Genomic DNA, 21,805 nt, shown 5'->3' with positions numbered 1-21,805 from the left:
CCAGTTGGCTGTTCAGTTGTTCAGCACCATATACTGAATAGTCTATTTTTCTCCACTGATTTTAGATGCCATCTTTATCAAACACTAGTTCTTTTATGCATTTGGATCTGTTTGTGTAGTTTTAATTCTCTTCCATTGGTTTCTATATTTATGTACCAGTAATTCACTGTTTAAAGTTTTTGAGCCCTTCTAATTTAATATAATGTATCATATCATTAAATTATTGAGTAAAATACAATATCATTTAGCGATTATATTGAGTAGCTACTTTGTGCCAGGTACCATTCTAGGTCCTGAGGATATAGTAGTGAAAAAAACCCACAACATACCCTCTTCCTCAACCCAAAAGGCTCACATTCTAGTGGGAGATATACATATATATATATGTGTGTGTGTGTGTGTGTGTGTGTGTGTGTGTGTGTGTGTCATATGATAGTAAATACTATGAAGATAAAACAGAAAGGAAGATTGGTGATAGGGGTATGATTTTAAGCAGTGGAGATAAGGAAGGCCTCATTGAAAGGTAACATTTGAGCAAAAACTTGAAGGAGGTGAGAGATTAGGTCATGTGGCTCTCTGGGGAAATCTTCCAGGTAGGGGGTGGAGCAAACCTGTGAAATGGGACTGTGTCTGTCCAGTTCACACAACAGCAAGGAGGTCGTTGGGGTTGGCACAGTGAGCCGTGGAGAGTAGAGCTGTCAGAGAAGTAATGGGAGCCACACCATTACTTGGGACCTTGTAAAAAGGCTCTGAGGGACTTACAAAGGGCCTTGTGAGGAGTTAGGCTTTTGTTCTGAAGACATTAGAAACCTTTGGAGGGTTTTCAGTAGAAAAGTAACATGATCAGACTTACATTTTGACAGGGCCACTTTGAGAATAGATTATAGGAAGACAAGGGCAGAGCAAGGAGATAAGTTAGAAGGCTATTGTATTTATTCTGGCAAGAGATGATATTAGCTTAATCCAGGTAGTAGTGGAAGAAGCCCCCAGATTCTGAACATGTTTCCAAGAAAAGTACAACGGCATTAGATAGATTGAATAAGGCATGTGAAAAAATAAATGAGCTGTCAATAAATGTCAGCTGTTACTAATCTTTCCCTGACCTCTTCCAAACCCATCCCAACAATCTGAATTAGGTGCCCCATCTCTGTGAGCCTCTATTGTAGCACTTATCACACTCCATTGTAATTGTCTCTTTTATTCCTCTTTGTATCTTTTGTGCATAGCAGTATATCTAGAACAGGAAGTGCTTAAAATGTTTTGAATTGACTAAATTAATATAGAATCTTTAAAAATTAGAATAGATACTTCTGCTTAGGATGACAGTTGGAGGCACGTGCATCCTGAGAGTGATGTGATCAAGTGATTTAACTTAATAACAATGGGTTTATTTCCAGACTTCACTTCTAATGATGATTATGGGAGAACTGGAGCCTTCAGAGGGTAAAATTAAGCACAGTGGAAGAATTTCATTCTGCTCTCAGTTTTCCTGGATCATGCCTGGCACCATTAAAGATAACATCATCTTTGGTGTTTCCTATGATGAGTATAGATATAGGAGTGTCATCAAAGCATGCCAACTAGAAGAGGTAAGTAACTATGTGAAAAATATCTGATTATGCATATGAAACCTTCAAACTATATATTTAACTTTTTACTTAATCAATCTGTATATATATTTTTTATTTTTATTTTTTAATTTTATTTATTTATTTATTTATGGCTGTGCTGGGTCTTCGTTTCTGCGCGAGGGCTTTCTCTAGTTGTGGCAAGCGGGGGCCACTCTTCATCGCGGTGCGCGGGCCTCTCTTGTTACGGAGCACAGGCTCCAGACGCGCAGGCTCAATAACCGTGGCTCGCGGGCCCAGCCGCTCTACGGCATGTGGGATCTTCCCAGACCAGGGCTCGAACCCGTGTGCCCTGCATTGGCAGGCAGATTCTCAACCACTGCGCCACCAGGGAAGCCCTCAATCTGTATATATTAATCACATTTCCACAATGGGTAAACTGTGAGTAAATTAATTAATAAAATATATGACCCCTGCTGTAAGAAGCTTGCAGAAACATAAAGAAGTTACAATTTATTTATTTATTTATTTATTTATTTAAATTTTTTTTTTTTTTTACAATTTATTTTTTAAATGGTGGTCTGGTTTGGTTACAATAAAAACTCTATGAATGGTAAGAATTTTGTACACTTATTAGTGAGACAGATGTCCTCCATAGACATTTATATAGCATATATTTTTTGAAAGGTACTTCAAAATTACATAAGAGGATTTTAATTATTTTAATAACACCATAGCCTAATGAAACGAACATTGACCTCCGGTAGGGAATCAGCGATTAAATTGTGATTATATCTCATCCTTTGGCCTTGAACATGTAATCATACAACCTTTAGTGACTAATTCTCTGAAACAGAGGCAAAATTACGACGAATCACTTCGTAACAATATCGAGGAATGAGCTAATCATCTGGAAATACAGAAAGCATTCCAAATGAAGTCAGTACATGGATCTTGTACTATTCAATACATAAATTGCATGATAAAGGGTTCAATAATTATCGATGTTAATGGTAGGGAATATATCATTATGAGGTTTATCAGCAGGGAAAATATGACATTATGAGGTTTATTAGTAGTATTGCCTGAATAATGATCTTGATTCAAAATCACTATCCTTGGTAAATGGCATTTGACATTAGTAGATTCCTTTAAATCAACTTTTATGAAAAAAAATTGCAGTGGAATAAAATGAAGCTTAAAATGCAGTGCAAGAAAAATAGAAAAAAGGCTAATTGTGGATTAGATAGAAACTGCAGTCCTTACAAAAGAGGGCTACATCCTTGAACAAATGGCTTTTTATGTATGTACTGACTTATTCAACAGTAGTTTTTAAAAGCTCCATTCTCTTATTTTTCATACACCCTGAAAGCATAATAAAAATGAAAGCTATCCTGAAAAATACTGGATTTACCTTGAAGAAATATTCTTCATTCCTCAAAAGCTCTTCTTCCAGGGATAGTATTTCAAAACCTAGAGGTTGGAACACTCATTAAATTTGTTATAAAGAATCTGCGTGTTTCTAGAGAATATAGATATTTGTCTAGGAGGGGGCTAGGATGTAGGACTGATAGTGAGTGCCCTGCAAGATAAATCATGGGCTCTCTTTGTTTATTAGTGGCAAGGTGTTGGCAGGTTTCTGGTAGGTTTTATTTTTTGCTTTGAATATATCTTTTCCCATAGAAATGGTCTTATAATTGGTGTCTTGATTCCCCCCAAGTAAACCTATGAAAGTATATTTAACCCAAATATGGCATAGCTATATTAGTAGTAGTAAATTCAGAGGTATAGGTACCTAATTCATAGAATGAGCATTTACTATCTTCTGAATACTGTGCTAGGTCCTGAGAATGCCAAGTTGAATAAGATGTAGTCTATTTTCTAAAGAGTGCATAGTAAAGTGACCTGTATTTTAATGAATGGTTGTATGGTATGTGAATTATATCTTGATAAAACTGTTAAAATAATGAAGGAAAGAGGATAAGAGTAAACACATATTATTCCTTTTTTTTCTGATTCCATGGCCAGCCTTAAAATTATTTTTAAAGTGTATAATCCTTTTTTTTTTTTTTTTTAGTATATTCTCAAGGTTGTACAACCATCACCACATTTTCAACTCCTCTAAAAGAAATCCCGGTTAGCAATCAATTTACATTCTCTCATACCTAACTCGTCCACCCAGTCCTAAGCAAACTTTTGTCTTTAAAATATTCCTATTCTAGATATTTCACATAATTAGAATCATACAATATATGGTTTTCTGTGCCTAAATGAACTTTTAAACTATAAGAAAATAGGGAGTCTTAATTTTGAAAACATTATTGAGACTTGCTGTATTTTATGAAAATATGAATAGAGCAAGATCTATATACTGCGGAAGTTCATGGGCCAGTAGGAAAAAAAAATCAATAAAGAATGTAATGGCTGCTCTAATAGGAAGAAAAGAGACATTTCTATAGGAGTAAAAGGATGAAGCTGAGTCTGCTAATGTAAGGAATAATCTCCAGAGGAGGCACAAGGCTGATGTCCTCTGATGGAATGAGTCCCTGTGGAATTCTAATGGCGACAAGAGTGAAACTTATGGCGTTGGAGGAATTTTTTTGATTAAGAACATTAGAGCTGCCAATAAAGTAGAGAAGATTAGGTTGATATGAAGAAGTGAAGATTGATGAGTGATGTCCCCTGGATTGTTGAGAAAATTAAATGCGATAAATAGGTGCCTAACACAACATGTGGTACAAATTAGCCATTCAGTAAACAGTAGCTCATTTCTATTTCCTTTGGAGGTGGAGAATACTGCTAGAGAGCATGACGTAAGATAAATGTGTCTGAGACCCTGTTCTTGTTAGTGAGTACTGTGGAAAAAGGTGGGATTTGGCGTAATTGAAGAGAACCATGAAAAATCATCAGTATCAATTTTGATGCTGACAAAAGCAGTTTTAAGAGAAAATTATAAAAGTGGTCATCTATAGCTGGTCTACATGACCCAATCAACAAAAGTTGGAGTGTTCTGTGGAAGAAAACAGTTGGCATACGATCCTGAAGTTCTGGCGTGTAGGCATATTGGTTCCATGCTCCAGAAATGGCCACAGGGTTGGGAGGTGGTTCTAGTTTCTCTGTCCCTTTCAAACCCCACAACATGACTTCTGTGATTACCAGACACCATTCACTGTGGTGGAGGCAGGGTGGGTACCAAATGAAAACCTTATTATTCCTTTACTCAAAGAAAACATATCCAAAGAGACTATTTCAGTATAATATAGCAAGCGTTGGGCTAGAAGTGCTCTCAGGCACTACAGAAGCCCAGCTGAGGGAGCTTCTCAGGGAGGCTTTCTCTAAAAACAGACACCTTGAAGGATAAGTAAAAATGGAAAATATATTCTGGACAGAGGAAACTGCATGAGCAGAAAAACCAGACATGAAACCACTTGGTTTGCGTGGGGAACCACAAGCATCTTGATAGAACGAGAGTGTTATTGGGGGAACGTGAGTGGGGAGGAATGAAGCCGGAGGGCCATGACTTGGGAGCCTTGAAAACCAGTCTCAGGAATTTGGTCTTGGAGAGCTTTAATCAGGGAAGTGATGTAATCAGCTTTGCAATTCAGATATATCTCTTTGGCTGTGATATGAGAAGCAGAATTAAGGTGGACATGATTCGAACCTTTGTGGACTAGCAGAAAGAACAGAGATTTTGAAACCTAATAGAGCTGGGCTACTGAAGAAAGTTATTTAACCTTGCTGTATACTGAGTTTTATCCTCTGCAATATAAGGATAATATTACCTATTTTATAGGGTTTTGTGGATTCTTCTGGCACGTAGAGAGTACTTAATAAATAAAACAGTGATTAGTAGTAGTAGTAGTAGTAGTACTTTTTGCTCTTCTGATTAGAAGGAGGAAGACTAATAGGAAGCTATTTCAGTAATCCAGATAATGTCAATGATGGACAAGAAGAGACAAAAGTATCAGAGTAATTATGAGAAGATAAGGAATCCCTTATTTGTATACTGTTCAATATTTGCATCCTTAGGAAAGAGCATCAGGAAAAATGAGCCTTTGGGAAAAAGTGAATATTTTTTTCCTCTAGATATTAGAAGAGAAGAGAAATTGGTTTAGGATTAAGGATTCCTTGCATAACAGGAACTGGAAAGAGGTACAGGTAGAGATGCTATGGGTTTAGCAAAGAAGGATGTGGAGGTCAGTTACATAGAACTAAGATGTCTGATCAAGCAGAGGGATCACAGGTCTTGCTAACAAAGTACCAGTGGAGGACACCACTAGATGGGTTTTAATAATGACGATGTTTTTTGTTTTTTTATTGTACAATTCATTCTTCATCCTCTTTGCCTTAAAATAGCAAATAAAACACTTAGCTTTTTATTTTTAATAGTCCCTGAGTCCCTGCTCCTTTCTGTCCTGCTGACTTTTGCAACTGACTTAGGTCTTCCTAGTCATCTTATGATAGGCGAAACCATCCAGCATCTCCTAAGTTCCTGTACTTTAAACTGGCAAATGTAGTAAGTACAATGAGTACATTAGTATATGATTTTCTCTTCTCTTTACTGAATGTTTCCTGTATGCTGTTATCTATCCAACTACATGGTAAATTCCTTGAGAATAGTGATTCTAAAAACTTTATTTTGGGATACTCCACCAAGCACATTGATAGGGAGAAGGATAAATTCTTGCTGGATGACTGTTTCAGAAATATTTTGAAGTAGCCATGTCAGTTGCAAGAATTTTGCTCAGAAAATGTTCTTTTCTGAGCCTCACAGTCTCAGAGTTTGAGGAGACAATTATACAACAGAAAGTTTTTGCTGGGAGTGACAAACATAATTAAAAGTGCTAGACTATCCTGGCAGTCAAAATCAAGTTTCCCCTATTTTCAGTGACTTTAGAGTTTCCGATTTTTGTTGTTGTTAAACAACTGTTCCCGCCTTTGAAAGAGGCCAGTGAGAACCTTCCAAAATGAAGGTTTTATTTTTTTAAGCATTTGGTGGAGGAGTTTTGAGCACAGGAACACAAAATACCTACAGAATCCTTGAGGGTTAACACCTGGTGTCAGCCCAGCACTCCCTCAGCGTGTTCTCTCTGTGGCCCCTATCACCAAATATAAACATTCATGATTCAATAGGTTTTCATTTTGACTGCCAAAGCTGATCTGTTTCTTAATGTACTACATCTAGACTTGCAACTGTAGATGAGGCGGAATATTTTCTTCATCATTTTTGTGTTTTTATTCAACTTTGATATCTACAAAGCACTTGAGTGTGTAATGATGCCTGGTGTCATAGGAGTAGGCAGGTAGGTGCAAATTCGCTTGGATAGGAAAAAGCATGCACAACATAGTTCACATAGTTTTCTGATTTCAGTCTGTGGTTGAAAACTATTCAGCCAGTGGGATTGAGTGAAGACTTTATCACAGGGAAGGGCATGGAGACAGTGCTATGCTGATAGAATAAATTGTAACAAGCAGACACGAGAAAGCAAGTCCTGTTCAGACTCTTCACCTTTAGGTCTCCTCTTTCAGGAACTTCTCCATGTCTTGCTTATATGTCCTACTTTGGATCTAGATTATAGTAGAATGGATTTCTAGACAAATTAATAGTTAATTCTTAAAAATACCATTTTGTATCCTTGTGCCCATTAACTTATCCTCCAATGTTTTCTTTCCACGTTCCCAGACTACCCTTAGAATCCTCCTAAATATTTGTGACTTTTGTAACCAGCACTGAAGATTTTGCTAGCTCAAAAAGAGGAATTAATATAATTGGGCCCCCATTAATTTACTTATCCCGTAAGGAGATTATAATCATATTTTGTCATTGAAAGAGTGACAGGTTTCACTGTCCTCTTGCCTTGTAAAACTTTCCAGAATACCGCTCCTTTGCCATTCTCCAATATCTTATCCTATGACACTGCCTCACAACTGACAGCAACGGATCCCAGGCAGGCTAGTGTTTGGGTACCAAGTAATTGGACTGTCTTTCTTCAGTGACTCACTCTCTTGTAAAAGGACCTGGTTTGGAGCAGTAATTGGCTTTTGTAATAGTGCATGGTGGGAGGTGGGGTGGGGGATGTGAGAATAGGTCCGAGGCTAAGGATATGTAATTGGTTTTCACAAAGCTGTTGCAGTCCTTCTGTAACCACAAAATGGTCGTCATTAGGTAAATATTTGTCACGGCCATTCATTACATACACATTGTAATAAAAATATTTACTGTGTAAGTTGAAGAAGTAAAATCTGTTTGTGTTTTCTATTCCACTAGACAGTTTTCATATTTAGTCACTAGAAGAAAAAAAAATTGGGAGGGAACTTGGCAAGAAATTACTAAGAGAAAGAAATCTTGGGAGGGAAACTGGCAAGAAGTATGAAAAACTTGGGAGGGAAGTAAGCAAAGAAATGAGTTAACAGCTGTGCTGGAAAATAAATTCCATCATGCAGATACCACAAGACTAATTAAATTTGAATTTGACCCCTGGATCTTCAGATCTGGCCAAAACTAACCTGCATTGAACAGACTTAACCTTTGGGTGGTCAATCCACCATTGCAGGAGAATTCAGGAATGTTCAGTTGTGAGATCTGTAAATAAAATGGTGCCACACAAATTAACATTTGCATTCAGTAGTAGCCAAGATATAATAGACATCCAAAGCAGATATTCGAAACACACTGAACTATGTCCCCTAAACCAGAATAAACCACACTAAGTGACTGTACCTTGAACCACCTGTCATTTTCTACTGATTGATAGGTAATTAAGTTTGAAAGCACTCCCATTTATTTATTATAATATGAAGCAAGTACATTTATTTAATAAAACTGTGGAACCAAACAGGAACACCATAGCGTTTCCTGAACTAGACTATTATTTCACTTCATTTGAACCCTGGAACTTAAAAATAAATACTAGCTAACATCCATTGGGAGGGCATAAGTCAGCAGTGCTCTGCTAAGCATTTTTGCACACCTTGGTCCATTGAATTTTCACTTTCTAGTTATCTAGTGACCACTTTCCCTAGAGTTTACAATCAAAATGAAAATGTGCTGAATTCTAAAAGTGTGAACTAGGGTTTAGCAATTAAGATTACAATTCTGGAACTAATTATTAGCTTAAACAAATGGGAGTTCTTGCATCTCTAAAACCTGAATAACCCTAAGACTGCCCCTCTTCCTAAGATGTGGGCAGGTCAACAGGACAGTAGTATAAAAGTTGAATTATAACTGTCTGGGACCAAGCTATCTCATGAATAGATAATGAAATTAAGATATTTAGGCCAGGCCTTCATATTAAAAAACAAAAAATCATTAAGTTTTCCAAAGGTCAAAGCCATGCTGTATCATTATATATAGGCCTGATGTTTCATCCCTTTTGAAGAACTGGGATACTGGACCCTACACTTTTGGAATTTTCCATTTTGTAGTGATGGCTAATTAAACGAGATCAAGAGAAGATTTTACACTTATATTTTAATAGAACTTTAGACTTTAATAGAACCTTAGAACTTGGTAATGTTCATAAATTCCTTTCCAGGAAGGGAAACTTGGGTTTTCTAAAAATTGAGTATAAGTATTCTCTAGACAAAAATAGCCCTTGAAATAGCAATTATATTACCATGAATATATTTCAGAACCAAGTCTATAATACCTAATTTTTATTTAGAAGGTTTAATTACCCTTGATTCAAATTTCATAAATTAAAAAATTGATTTCAATAAGCATTTGTTGAGTTTCTGCTATGGACACAGTATATGTTAGGTACTCTGAATGCTGCCTGCAAGTATAACAAGGGTCCTGTCTGTAATGAGTTTTTGACTTACAGATTTTTTAGGGGGGGAAATATATATATATATATATATATACACACACACACACACATATATGTGAATATATATATTCACTCATGTAGTAAATATTTGTGAGTGCAAACATTAAACTAGGGACTGCGTCAAACTCTGGGAATTACTGGTGAAAAAGGCACAATCCCTGTCCTCAAAGGTCTTTCATTCTGGTGGAAATGAACAAGTAAAACCAGTGCAGTTTGTTAAGTTCTATGATATTGGTTAATACCGGGTACTTATATGGTATAGAGAAGCAGCACTTAATCTGGTCTTAGAAGGTCAGGTGAGGTTTCCCTGGAGGAAGTGACATCTAAGGTGAGAGTTGATGGATGAGTAGGAATCATTTGAATGAAGAACAGGGAGAACATTCCAGAAAGAGAACACAATGTACAAAGCCGGGAGCCAACAGAGAACATTGTACCTTCGAGGAGCTGTGGCCAGTTGTGTGTGGCTGGGGTGTAGGATGAAATGGGCTGGAGTCAAGTGAGAGCACTGCACTTTCAGGGGAGCTCTAGGTAGTGCAGCGAAGCTGGGACCTGGAAAGGAAGGGGTATATGATGAGAGCTGAACTGGGAGAGAACAATCAGATCGTGGTTTCTGTCTCCCCACTTGCCAGCAATTAAACCAAATAGCCACAAGAGGCAGAAAGGGAGAGTCATCCACACTTCACTTTCATGTTTCATATCCCTGGGGAAATCCAGTTCTCATGCAGCGGTTTAGCTGCAAGAGGAGTCGGCAAAACGTGGTGCTTAGTGGGAGCACAGGCTCCTTGTGAGGGGAGCAGGTGGGTCCTCCATGGTTGCTTTTCTTCACTGGAGGGAGTGCCATAATAAAAACAATATTTTAGGAAGATTTATCCAGTGTAACATGCAAACTGGAGGGGGATAATGGAGATGTGGATAGACATTTATGAAATATTGTTATGCACATTTTAAAGTGTAAGAAGTGAAAGTTTGAGAGACTTGTTGAAGATCACGTCTCATAATTGATGGGACCAGCAAGAGAATCCAAACCTTCTGACTTCTTCTCTTTTTTGCTATACTCGATTAGGGTTGTTGCCTATTAGAAACTCCTACGACTTATGCATTGAACATTGCAGACTTTGAGTTAGGACTTCAGGCTGGTTAATGTCACTATGATTGTAACAGTATTATTAAACCATTGGGATTATAAGTCTGCCATTTGTGAAAGAGAATGTTATGATAACAAAGACTTGTGAACTAACGGCACTGAAAATTTCATGACATAGTTTTGAAAAGTCTTTGGAGGATATTTATTTTCATATAATTGACATATCAAGCTACCATACTCCTAAATTCCATACTCCTGGATCTTGGGAAGACCACCTATACTAACACACTTGAAATTTAAATGTCAGAACATTTCTTCCCGTATCTTCTCCCAAATTATCTTCTTTTCTTCTCACCTTGGGGCAGAATCTCTTCTTCATGCCTCATGACCTCAAATTTAAAACCTGGAGGTCCAAGTAGGTGGGCAGTCAGCTCAGGGAAGGAAGCCTTCTCAGGGCAAGTTGAGCAGCTGGTTTTCTAAAATGAGCTCTTGAGAGAATAAGGATCTTGGTAGGATTACTTCAGAGGTGATGGGTGAGGACGTATTGAAGCCCATCTCCTGAGGAGCCCTGGTTACTAGGGACCTGGGAGACCTGCGAGGAACTCCAGAGCAGGATCAAGTGCAAGATAACACAGTAATGTGCCAGTGAAACTCTGAGAAAGGAGTACTTTCTGGATGCTGGATTTGTCCCAGCATCTTGGGTGGGTAGACCTAGAAAAGATAGTTAAGGAATGAGTAGGTTCTTAACTGCCAATTCTTAGACCAACTGAATTAAAATCATCTAGAGAGCTTTTAAAAAATAGATTGTTAAGAATCATTTCAGAGAATCTGAAATCTGGAGTCCAGAAATCTGTCGTTAAATGAGTCTAATGTAGAGCTAGAACACAATAAATAAGATTCTTTGTCTCAAGTATCTTTTCTAACTTCCTTGGGGACACTTATCCCAAGATACATTAAAGCACTGCATTTTACAGCTCTTCGAGCTATGAATAGAATTACATATATACTCACAAGTTCATACATAAAACCATGTATGTATATATATGTATATGAATGTTAAACAGTAGTTTAATATTGACGACAAAAGACCGTAATATCTATTATAATAGTGCTTTTTGTGCTTTTGTTGGGTCCAATAACAAATATATTGGAATTCGAGTTTTCTGCTATGAAAACTTTTGGTCAGTACCAAAACCCAGTGAAAGAAGAGTTTTTATTTTTCAAGTTGATAGAACGTTCTCACTTCTTAAGCTTTCTAGCAAGGATTAATCTTTAGCCAATATTTGTAGGTACAGCTATTTGTAATCAAGTTTGACTTAGGCCAACAAACTATCTTCCCTAATGAACAGAACTCCAGTTTTTTTTTTTTTTTTTTTATAGCTACTTTATTTATTTATTTATTTATTTTTCGCTATGTTGGGTCTTCGGTTCGTGCGAGGGCTTTCTCTAGTTACGGCAAGTGGGGGCCACTCTTCATCGCGGTGCGGGGACCGCTCCTCATCGCGGTGCGCGGGCCTTTCACTATCGCGGCCCCTCCCGTTGGGGGGCACAGGCTCCAGACGCGCAGGCTCAGTAGCTGTGGCTCACGGGCCCAGCTGCTCCGTGGCATGTGGGATCCTCCCAGACCAGGGCTCGAACCCGTGTCCCCTGCATTAGCAGGCAGACTCTCAACCACTGCGCCACCAGGGAAGCCCGGAACTCCAGTTTTTAATTTATAGAATTCATTCATGTATATTCCCTGCTTTAGAAGTTAACCTCCCTCTGTGGATGCACATCATACAGAGCTACATCCACAGTTACAACAGCTGTGTGCAGACATGGTTAATTCATTTTTTCTCTCTATACAGTACCTCTTGGCTTTCTCACATTCTCTTCTTCCTCTCTTCTCCCTTCCCCTTCCCTCTGTTCCCCCAACACTTCTTTTCTCCTTCCTCCTTCTTGCCTAGTTTCCATGTGCATAAAGCATAATACAAGTGCTTAGTAATTATTAAACATTAACAACAGTGGCATTAACTGTCTAATGATTCACTGTTAAAGACATGCCTTATTGAATGGCATTACTTCTGAAGTTCATGTTCCCTCAACCCAGGCTGCTCACCGTCCTCCCTTACCACAAGCAGCTGTATTGTCAAGGTTGTTCTGAAGAGGGATAAGACGGCCATAAAACAAGGTTTATGGTATTTTCCTATCTACAAAGTCGCAGGAAGCTCAAATGTACTCAGCAAATATTGCATAATTACATAGGACCATTAAATGTAACACTCCACCCTTTCTTTAAAGTTCTCTCTCTCTCAATATAGTAATACCCTATACCATTCCTCTATGTTCAAGTCAGAGTTGATGAGCTTTGTATTAGCAGTTCCTCTTTAACAGCTTCTGGTTTGTCTGGCTCAGTTGAATAATATCAGGGTGAAGAAATTTAGGTGCATTTTAAAAAAGTAAAGTGATACACATTTGTGTGAAAAGTGTGTTCATAACATTGAGTATATTATATACTTTTTAATAATAAAATAAGTTAATCTTTATTGAACATTTATTATAATATTACTTTGACCCTCTCTGGTACTCTTTATCTAAGTATTTTCAAGTGCTTTACAATCTTAAACAGACTTAATGTATTTTGTGCGCAGAATCCTTTGAAGTTGATATTTGCCTTTCTGACCAGCAGGTTGTAAAGGAAGTTAGCCAAAAGAACAGGTATCTATTCAAACAGGCATAAAAATCACAGGTTAAAAATCACAGATTCCTGCACTCTGCCCTAATTCTTCTGAGTAAGAATAGGTGCAGCATTTTTAAACAAGCTCCCCAGGTGATTCTGAAATAATTGGTCCAAGGATCACACTTTGAAAACCAATGATCCAGATATTTGATTTTATCTGTAAATAAACTGTGATGAGAAAATTATTAAAAACTGAAATGGCAGTGTAGGGTGGTTACAAAGAAAGATTTTTCAGGGTCTCCTTCAACAGGAAAATTAACTGATCACAATTTTTAAAAGTTTATATTTGATTTATTTTAAGATTTAGGTTTAGAAAAATCTCAGTAGTTAATTTTTATATTAGAAATCAAATCATGCCCCGTATCTTAATTCCAATAAATGATTTCCTCCAATAATTTTTATGGGTAACTCCAAGAGAACTCAAGAGAAGTTGCAGTGCAAGTAAAGAGAAATAGAATTTGTCTCTGGGTGCAAAGCTTCTCGGAGCAGCACATGCTCTTACGCTGCTTTTTAAACTCATGATAGCACCAAGGCTGAAAACCAACACCCTTAAGATAAATATAGCACCAGATTGGAGTGCCCTTAGTAATCAGCAAAGATAAATGTTTAACAGTGTATACAAAACAAAGTGTTTTATGTTAAATCAAATAGAAGCTAAATACTAATAAAGAAATCTCCAAATGAACAATACAGTAATCAGAACAAGTACTCACATTAGCAGCAGGATATTGGTGTTATTAATGCATCTGATCTTAAAATAATGGGCTTATTCACAATTCTCTTCAGCCTACCCCTACTGTTTTGTTTCACTTCAATCTCGGCAGCTTACTAGTAATTATGATCTTTGAGATACTTGTTAAATTATCCATATTGACACATTTCTCTTCATAAATGGTTTCAGTCCAGAAAAGGAGGCCAAGTGCATTGGTTCAGAACATCAAATCTTTTTCAGATGCAGGAATCTCTTATTTTCGTGCTTTTTCAAGGTAATCTGCATCACTAGCATCTATTCCAGATAGGAAACATTCATATGACGACATCCCTGTTTTCTTAACTATATTGTTAGAGCCCTAGACGAATTGTAAGAACATTTCACCAAATCCTCAAGTCCATTCTCTAGTAGGTCTGCGTCTTTATTCCCATCCTGCCTGGGGAGGGGGAAGGGTAAGCTGGGACAAAGTGAGAGAGTGGCATGGACATATATACACTACCAAATGTAAAACCAATAGCTAGTGGGAAGCAGCCGCATAGCACAGGGAGATCAGCTCTGTGCTTTGTGACCACCTAGAGGGGTGGGATAGGGAGGGTGGGAGGGAGAGAGACGCAAGAGGGAGGAGATATGCGGATATATGTATATGTATAGCTGATTCACATTGTTATAAAGCAGAAACTAACACACCATTGTAAAGCAATTATACTCCAATAAAGATGTTAAAAAAAAAAAACAAACATTTCACCAAATCCTTCTCACCATGATTCTTCCATAAACCCCAAACTTCAGGCAATCACTGTTACAAATGTGATATGTACTTTTCCAATCCATTTAAATGAATTTACACCATACATATTTATCTATAAACAATACTTAATAGTTTTGTGTGGCTTTAAAATTTACATAAATGGTATAATTTGTACACATAATTCTTCAACTTGCTTTCTTTGCCCCAATTACCTTTTTGAGGTATAGCTATGCTACTTAGATGTAGAAATTTATTTCATTCTTTTAAACTGCTATATGGTGCTTATGTGTAACATTTTATTTACTCTGCTATTGATGAATATTTAGATTGTTCTAAGATTTTACTTAGCACTGCAATGACAATCTTTGAATATTTCTCTTTGCACATGTGTAAGAGTTTCTCTGGTGTAAACAGATGAATTGTGGTGTCCTAGGATATGTATGTACATTTCCAATATCACTAGATGCTGCCAAATTGTATTTTAAAGTAGCTGTACCGATTTACACTACCACCAGTCATTTATAAGCGTTCCCATTTCCTCAATCTTTGAAAACTCTTGTTATTGACAGAGTTTAATTTTTGCCATTCTAAGTTGTAAGAAGTCCTATCTCTTTACTGTTCTAATTTGCAGTTCCCTGATTGCTTGTGAGATTATATTTGTTAGTCATTTGACTACATATCCTTTGCCAGTTTTTTTGGTAAGATTGTGGTAGCTGTGAGATGTGCCTTATACACCTCTGTCTTAGGGAATGTAATTGAATGAGGGCCCACTGCTATGAGTTAAAATCCTTCACTTTCAGAGTTTGTCTTGAGACTACACCTTCCCACAAATGATTGAGTGTGACAGGGATACTGAAGCAGATTTGTGTCTGAAAGACATGGGACTTATTTATTAACGGATTTTGGCTCAGAGACTCCCAGGTGGCTCTGTCAAACCTTGCTTAGATTGCAAAGTGTTCTAATGTCTTTCCATCTAACCTTCTGTCCTTCTCTCCTTCACTTGGGTTGGAACTGCATTGAGGTCTGACAGCTCTCCCAGCCTTCCTTGCCTCCTTTCCTGTTTTCTTTTATACAAGTATTTCCCATAATAAGATAATTTCATGTTCAGTACTTTCTTGGTATCTGCAGCTTGGAGGGACTGGACTAAAACAGTTATATACATTGCATTACTGTCCTTTAGGGATGGGAGGTAATGCAATGTATGTTTTGTTCTAGAATCTTTTGTTATAGAGAGTTTTTTGATTTTCATATAATGAATTACATCCATATTGTCTTTTATGGTTTGTTCTTTATCTTTAAGACAATCCTTTCTAATACAAATCATAAAAATATATTCTTGTGTATTCTCAATATTCTTAAAGTTTCATTTTTTCCATTCAGGACTACAAACCATTGGAATTAATTTTTGTATTTGGTATGAGCTAGGGGTCTAATTTTATCTTCCAAATGGGGATCCATATGTCACGAGATAATTTTTTGAGCAGTTTCTCCTTTCCCTATAAACTGTCATTCTAACACTTTTATGCTAGGTTCTGATCTATGTGTGGGTTTGTTTGTTTGTTTGTGGAATATTCTGTTCCGTTCATCTGTCTGTTTATTCTCCATCAGAATCTACTTTTCTTTTTTTTTTTTTTAAAGATTGATTGATTGATTGATTGATTGCTATGTTGGGTCTTCGTTTCTGTGCTAGGGCTTTCTCTAGTTGCGGCAAGTGGAGGCCACTCTTCATCGTGGTGCGCGGGCCTCTCTTGTTGCGGAGCACAGGCTCCAGACGCGCAGGCTCAGTAGTTGTGGCTCACGGGCCTAGTTGCCCCACAACATGTGGGATCTTCCCAGACCAGGGCTCGAACCCGTGTCCCCTGCATTAGCAGGCAGATTCTCAACCACTGAGCCACCAGGGAAGCCCCCAGAATCTACTTTTCAAATGACGGTAGCTTTACCATTTAACTTTATTTATTATTTTGGGTTAACGAGTGTGCTCTGGTGACATATCCCAGTATCTCAAGCTGGCCAGAGAGATAAGTTGGGGGCAGACTTGGTTAGGTTCGATGAGGAAGACACAAAGGTTCTCCCAGGCATGAAGCCACATCTCAGCTCAAAATCCAGCTCTTTCATTAAGTTGTCCTTGATAGATTATAGATTGTAAGCTCCCGAATGCAGGGGATTAATCTTAACCATCTCTAAGTTGCCTAAAATACTTGCTCACTGTTTGGAACATATGCCTATAATAATTTAAACCTGTCCTGGTTCCCAAAGCATAGAGCAAATTATAACCCTGCCCTTGCCCTTGAGAAGCTCACAGTCTTTGAGGGTAAACAGACAATAAGAAAAGAGATGAAAGCTCTTATAACACATAGGAACAGAAAAGTCATGACTAGTTGTCAAAAAAGTCATGGAAGACTTTATGGAGGATATTAAATTTTTATTGATTTTAAAGGAATTTGCCAGATAAAGAAGTAGAGGAAAGCCATTCTAGATAGAGGGACTGGCAGGTGCAAATAGTGAAAGATATGGTAAATTTGGAGAGCAATAAAACTTTCGTGTGGCTAAGGGTCAAGACGTATTTGGAGGAGTGCTGGGAGGTGAGTCTGAAGAAGTGAGCTGGGAAAAGTTTTGTATGCCATCTTTCTATTTTTATTTTTTTAATTAATTTATTTATTTTTTGGCTGCGTGGGGTCTTCGTTGCTGCGCACGGGCTTTCCCTCTAGTTGCCGTGAGCAGGGGCTACTCATTGCAGTGCACAGGCTTCTTATTGCGGTGGCTTCTCCTGCTGCAGAGCACGGGCTCTAGGCACGCAGGCTCCGTAGTTGTGGCTCATGGGCTCCAGAGCGCAGGCTCAGCAGTTGTGGCACAGGGGCTTAGTTGCTCCGTGGCATGTAGGATCTTCCTGGACCAGGGCTCAAACCCATGTCCTCTGCATTGGCAGGTGGATTCTTAACCACTGCGCCACCAAGGAAGTCCCTGTATGCCATCTTTTAAAGTTTGGATTTTATTCTGGAGTTCACAAGGATCCAATATATTTTTGGTCGTCTGTTTTATGATGTTTTGTTTTAAGCAGGGGTGTGACATGATCAGTTTGATTGAATGAATTTGAATTGTTTAAAGTAATGTGGATCATACGTTCTTTGGCCAAGCTATCTGCTACCAGCTGAGAAAAAATATGACTTCTCCTATATTTTAGGGTCATGGGATATCATCGTATCCCATGAATCAGCTCTCATTATGTTATGTTAACAGGATTGAAGAGGATAAACCTTTGGAAAGTGAGACAACTTGATACTTAAGAACTCCATATCTTCCACATATGTTTTATTTTTTTTTGATAAGAGAACTAGTAACCTAGTTAAGAAGGAAAATATCAATAAACATCCCATTTTACTTATGCAGAATTCACTTGCTTAGCACCATAATAGTGGATGATAGAGATCAAGCTGAATAAACACATGCATGTATGTATGTATACCATACATATACGTGTAAATAATATACGTATACACACATCTATGTACATCTATACAGATGTATAAAAATGCAATCTATATGTGTGTATATATGTATGTATATTCAAATGTATGTGTGTCTATACCCCAGTCACTATAATGAGTATTTTGGATATCAGTTGTGATAACCTCTGGTTAGATATACTATAGTTACCAAAGAAAATATTTTATACACCATTAAAATATTATTGAGGAAAGTACTACTACTGGATAAAGTCTTTTTTTAATTTTTATTATTTATTTATTTAATTTTTTAAAACATTTTTATTGGAGTATAATTGCTTTACAATGTTGTGTTAGTTTCTCCTTTATAAAAAAGTGAATCAGTTATACATATTCATATATCCCCATATCTCCTCCCTCTTGCGTCTCCCTCCCTCCCACCCTCCCTATCCCACCCTTCTAGCTGGTCACAAAGCACCGAACTGATTTCCCTGTGTTACGCGATTGCTTCCCACTAGCTATCTATTTTACATTTGGTAGTGTATATACGTCCATACATACGCTACCACTCTCTCACTTTGTCCCAGTTTACACGTCCCCCTCCCCTTGTCCTCAAGTCCATTCTCTAGTAGGTCTGCGTCTTTATTCCCGTCTTGCCCCTAGGTTCTTCATGACCATATTTTTTTCTTTTTTAGATGCCATATATATGTGTTAGCATACGGTATTTGTTTTTCTCTTTCTGACTTACTTCACTCTGTACGACAGACTCTAGGTCCATCCACCTCACTACAAATAACTCAGTTTCGTTTCTTTTTATGGCTGAGTAATATTCCATTGTATATATGTGCCACATCTTCTTTATCCATTCATCTGTCGATGGACACTTAGGTTGCTTCCCTGTCCTGGCTATTGTAAATAGAGCTGCAATGAACATTGTGGTACATGACTCTTTTTGAATTATGGTTTTCTCAGGGTATATGCCCAGTAGTGGGATTGCTGGGTCATATGGTAGTCCTATGTTTAGTTTTTTAAGGAACCTCCATACTGTTCTCCATAGTGGCTGTATCAATTTACATTCCCACCAACAGTGTATGAGGGTTCCCTTTTCTCCACACCCTCTCCAGCATATATTGTTTGTAGATTTTTAGATGATGGCCATTCCGACTGGTGTGAGATGATATTGCATTGTAGTTTTGATTTGCATTCCTCTGATGATTAATGATGTTGAGCATTCTTTCATGTGTTTGTTGGCAATCTGTATATCTTCTTTGGAGAAATGTCTGTTTAGGTCTTCTGCCCATTTTTGGATTGGGTTGTTTGTTCTTTTGATATTGAGCTGCATGAGCTGCTTGTAAATTTTGGAGATTAATCCTTTGTCAGTTGCTTCATTTGCAAATATTTTCTCCCTTTCTGAGGGTTGTCTTTTGGTCTTATTTATGGTTTCCTTTGCTGTGCAAAAGCTTTTAAGTTTCATTAGGTCCCATCTGTTTATTTGTGTTTTTATTTCCATTTCTCTAGGAGGTGAGTCCAAAAGGATCTTGCTGTGATTTATGTCATAGGGTGTTCTGCCTATGTTTTCCTCTAAGAGATTGACAGTGTCTGGCCTTACATTTACATCTCTAATCCATTTTGAGTTTACTTTTGTGTATGGTGTTAGGGAGTGTTCTAATTTCATTCTTTTACATGTAGCTATCCCGTTTTCCCGGAACCACTTATTGAAGAGGCTGTCTCTTCTCCATTGTGTATTCTTGCCTCCTTTATCAAAGATAAGGTGACCATATGTGCGTGGGTTTATCTCTGGGCTTTGTATCCCATTCCATTGATCTATATTTCTGTTTTTGTGCCAGTACCATACTGTCTTGATTACTGTAGCTTTGTAGTATAGTCTGAAGTCTGGGAGCCTGATTCCTCCAGCTCCGTTTTTCTTTCTCAAGATTGCTTTGGCTATTCGAGGTCTTTTATGTTTCCACACAAATTGTGAAATTTTTTGTTCTAGTTCTGTGAAAAATGCCATTGGTAGTTTGATAGGGATTGCATTGAACCTGTAGATTGCTTTGGGTAGTATAGTCATTTTCACAATGTTGATTTTTCCAATCCAAGAACAGGGTATATCTCTCCATCTGTTTGTATCATCTTTAATTTTGTTCATCAGTGTCTTATAATTTTCTGCATACAGGTCATTTGTCTCCTTAGGTAGGTTTATTCCTAGGTATTTTATTCTTTTTGTTGCAATGGTAAATGGGAGTGTTTTCTTAATTTCACTTTCAGATTTTTCATCATTAATGTATAGGAATGCAAGAGATTTCTGTGCATTAATTTTGTATCCTGCTACTTTACCAAATTCATTGTTTAGCTCTAGTAGTTTTCTGGTGGCATCTTTAGGATTCTCTATGTATAGTATCATGTCATCTGCAAAGAGTGACAGTTTTACCTCTTCTCTTCCAATTTGTATTCCTATTATTTCTTTTTCTTCTCTGATTGCTGTGACTAAAACTTCCAAAACTATTGTGAGTAATAGTGGTGAGAGTGGGAACCTTGTCTTGTTCCTGATCTTAGTGGAAATGGTTTCAGTTTTTCACCGTCGAGGATGATGTTGGCTGTGGGTTTGTCATACATGGCCTTTATTATGTTGAGGTAAGTTCCCTGTAGGCCTACTTTCTGGAGGGTTTTTATCATAAGTGAGTGTTGAATTTTGTCGAAATCTATTTCTGCATCTGTTGAGATGATCATATGGTTTTTCTCCTTCAATGTTAATATGGTGTATCACATTGATTGATTTGCGTATATTGAAGAATCCTTGCATTCCTGGGATAAACCCTACTTGATCATGGTGTATGATCCTTTTAATGTGCTGTTTGATTCTGTTTGATAGTATTTTGTTGAGGATTTTTGCATCCATGTTCATCAGTGATATTGGTCTGTAGTTTTCTTTTTCTGTGCCATCTTTGTCTGGTTTTGGTATCAGGGTGATGGTGGCCTCGTAGAATGAGTTTGGGAGTGTTCCTCTCTCTGCTGTATTTTGGAAGAGTTTGAGAAGGATAGGGGTTAGCTCTTCTCTAAATGTTTGGTAGAATTCACCTCTGAAGCTTTCTGGTCCTGGCCTTTTGTTTGTTGGAAGATTTTTAATCACAGTTTCAATTTCAGTGCTTGTGATTGGTCTGTTCATACTTTCTATTTCTTCCTGGTTCAGTCTCAGAAGGTTGTGCTTTTCTAAGAACTTGTCCATTTCATCCTGGTTGTCCATTTTATTGATGTATAGTTGCTTGTACTAATCTCTCATGATCCTTTGTATTTCTGCAGTGTCAGTTGTTACTTCTCCTTTTTCATTTCTAATTCTATTGATTTGAGACTTCTCCCCTTTTTTGTTTGATGAGTCTGGCTAATGGTTTATCAATTTTGTTTATCTTCTCAAAGAACCGGCTTTTAGTTTTATTGATCTTTGCTACTGTTTTCTTCATTTATTTTTCATTTATTTCTGATCTGATATTTATGATTTCTTTTCTTCTGCTAACTTTGGGGGTTTTTTTGTTCTTCTTTCTCTAATTGCTTTAGGTGTAAGGTTAGGTTGTTTATTTGAGACGTTTCCTGTTTCTTAGGGTAGGATGATATTGCTATAAACTTCCCTCTTAGAACTGCTTTTGCTGCATCCCATAGGCTTTGGGTCGTCGTGTTTTCATTGTCATTTTTTTCTAGGTATTTTTT

The 21,805-nt window shown here is 37.5% G+C and overlaps 1 protein-coding gene across 1 annotated transcript in view; it reads left to right on the top strand.

Moving 5' to 3' along the window:
- CFTR (CF transmembrane conductance regulator) overlaps nucleotides 1-21,805 on the top strand; it is a 200,316-nt gene that overhangs the window by 77,048 nt on the left and 101,463 nt on the right. The window contains exon 12 of the mRNA XM_059932516.1: nucleotides 1,398-1,589. Coding sequence (XP_059788499.1) covers nucleotides 1,398-1,589 — 192 coding nt within the window. The remainder of the gene's footprint in view (nucleotides 1-1,397; nucleotides 1,590-21,805) is intronic.

This window comes from Balaenoptera ricei, chromosome 9 (assembly GCF_028023285.1).
Source record: "Balaenoptera ricei isolate mBalRic1 chromosome 9, mBalRic1.hap2, whole genome shotgun sequence".
Taxonomy (NCBI): domain Eukaryota; kingdom Metazoa; phylum Chordata; class Mammalia; order Artiodactyla; family Balaenopteridae; genus Balaenoptera; species Balaenoptera ricei.
This window is presented reverse-complemented; position numbering and strand designations above follow the sequence as displayed.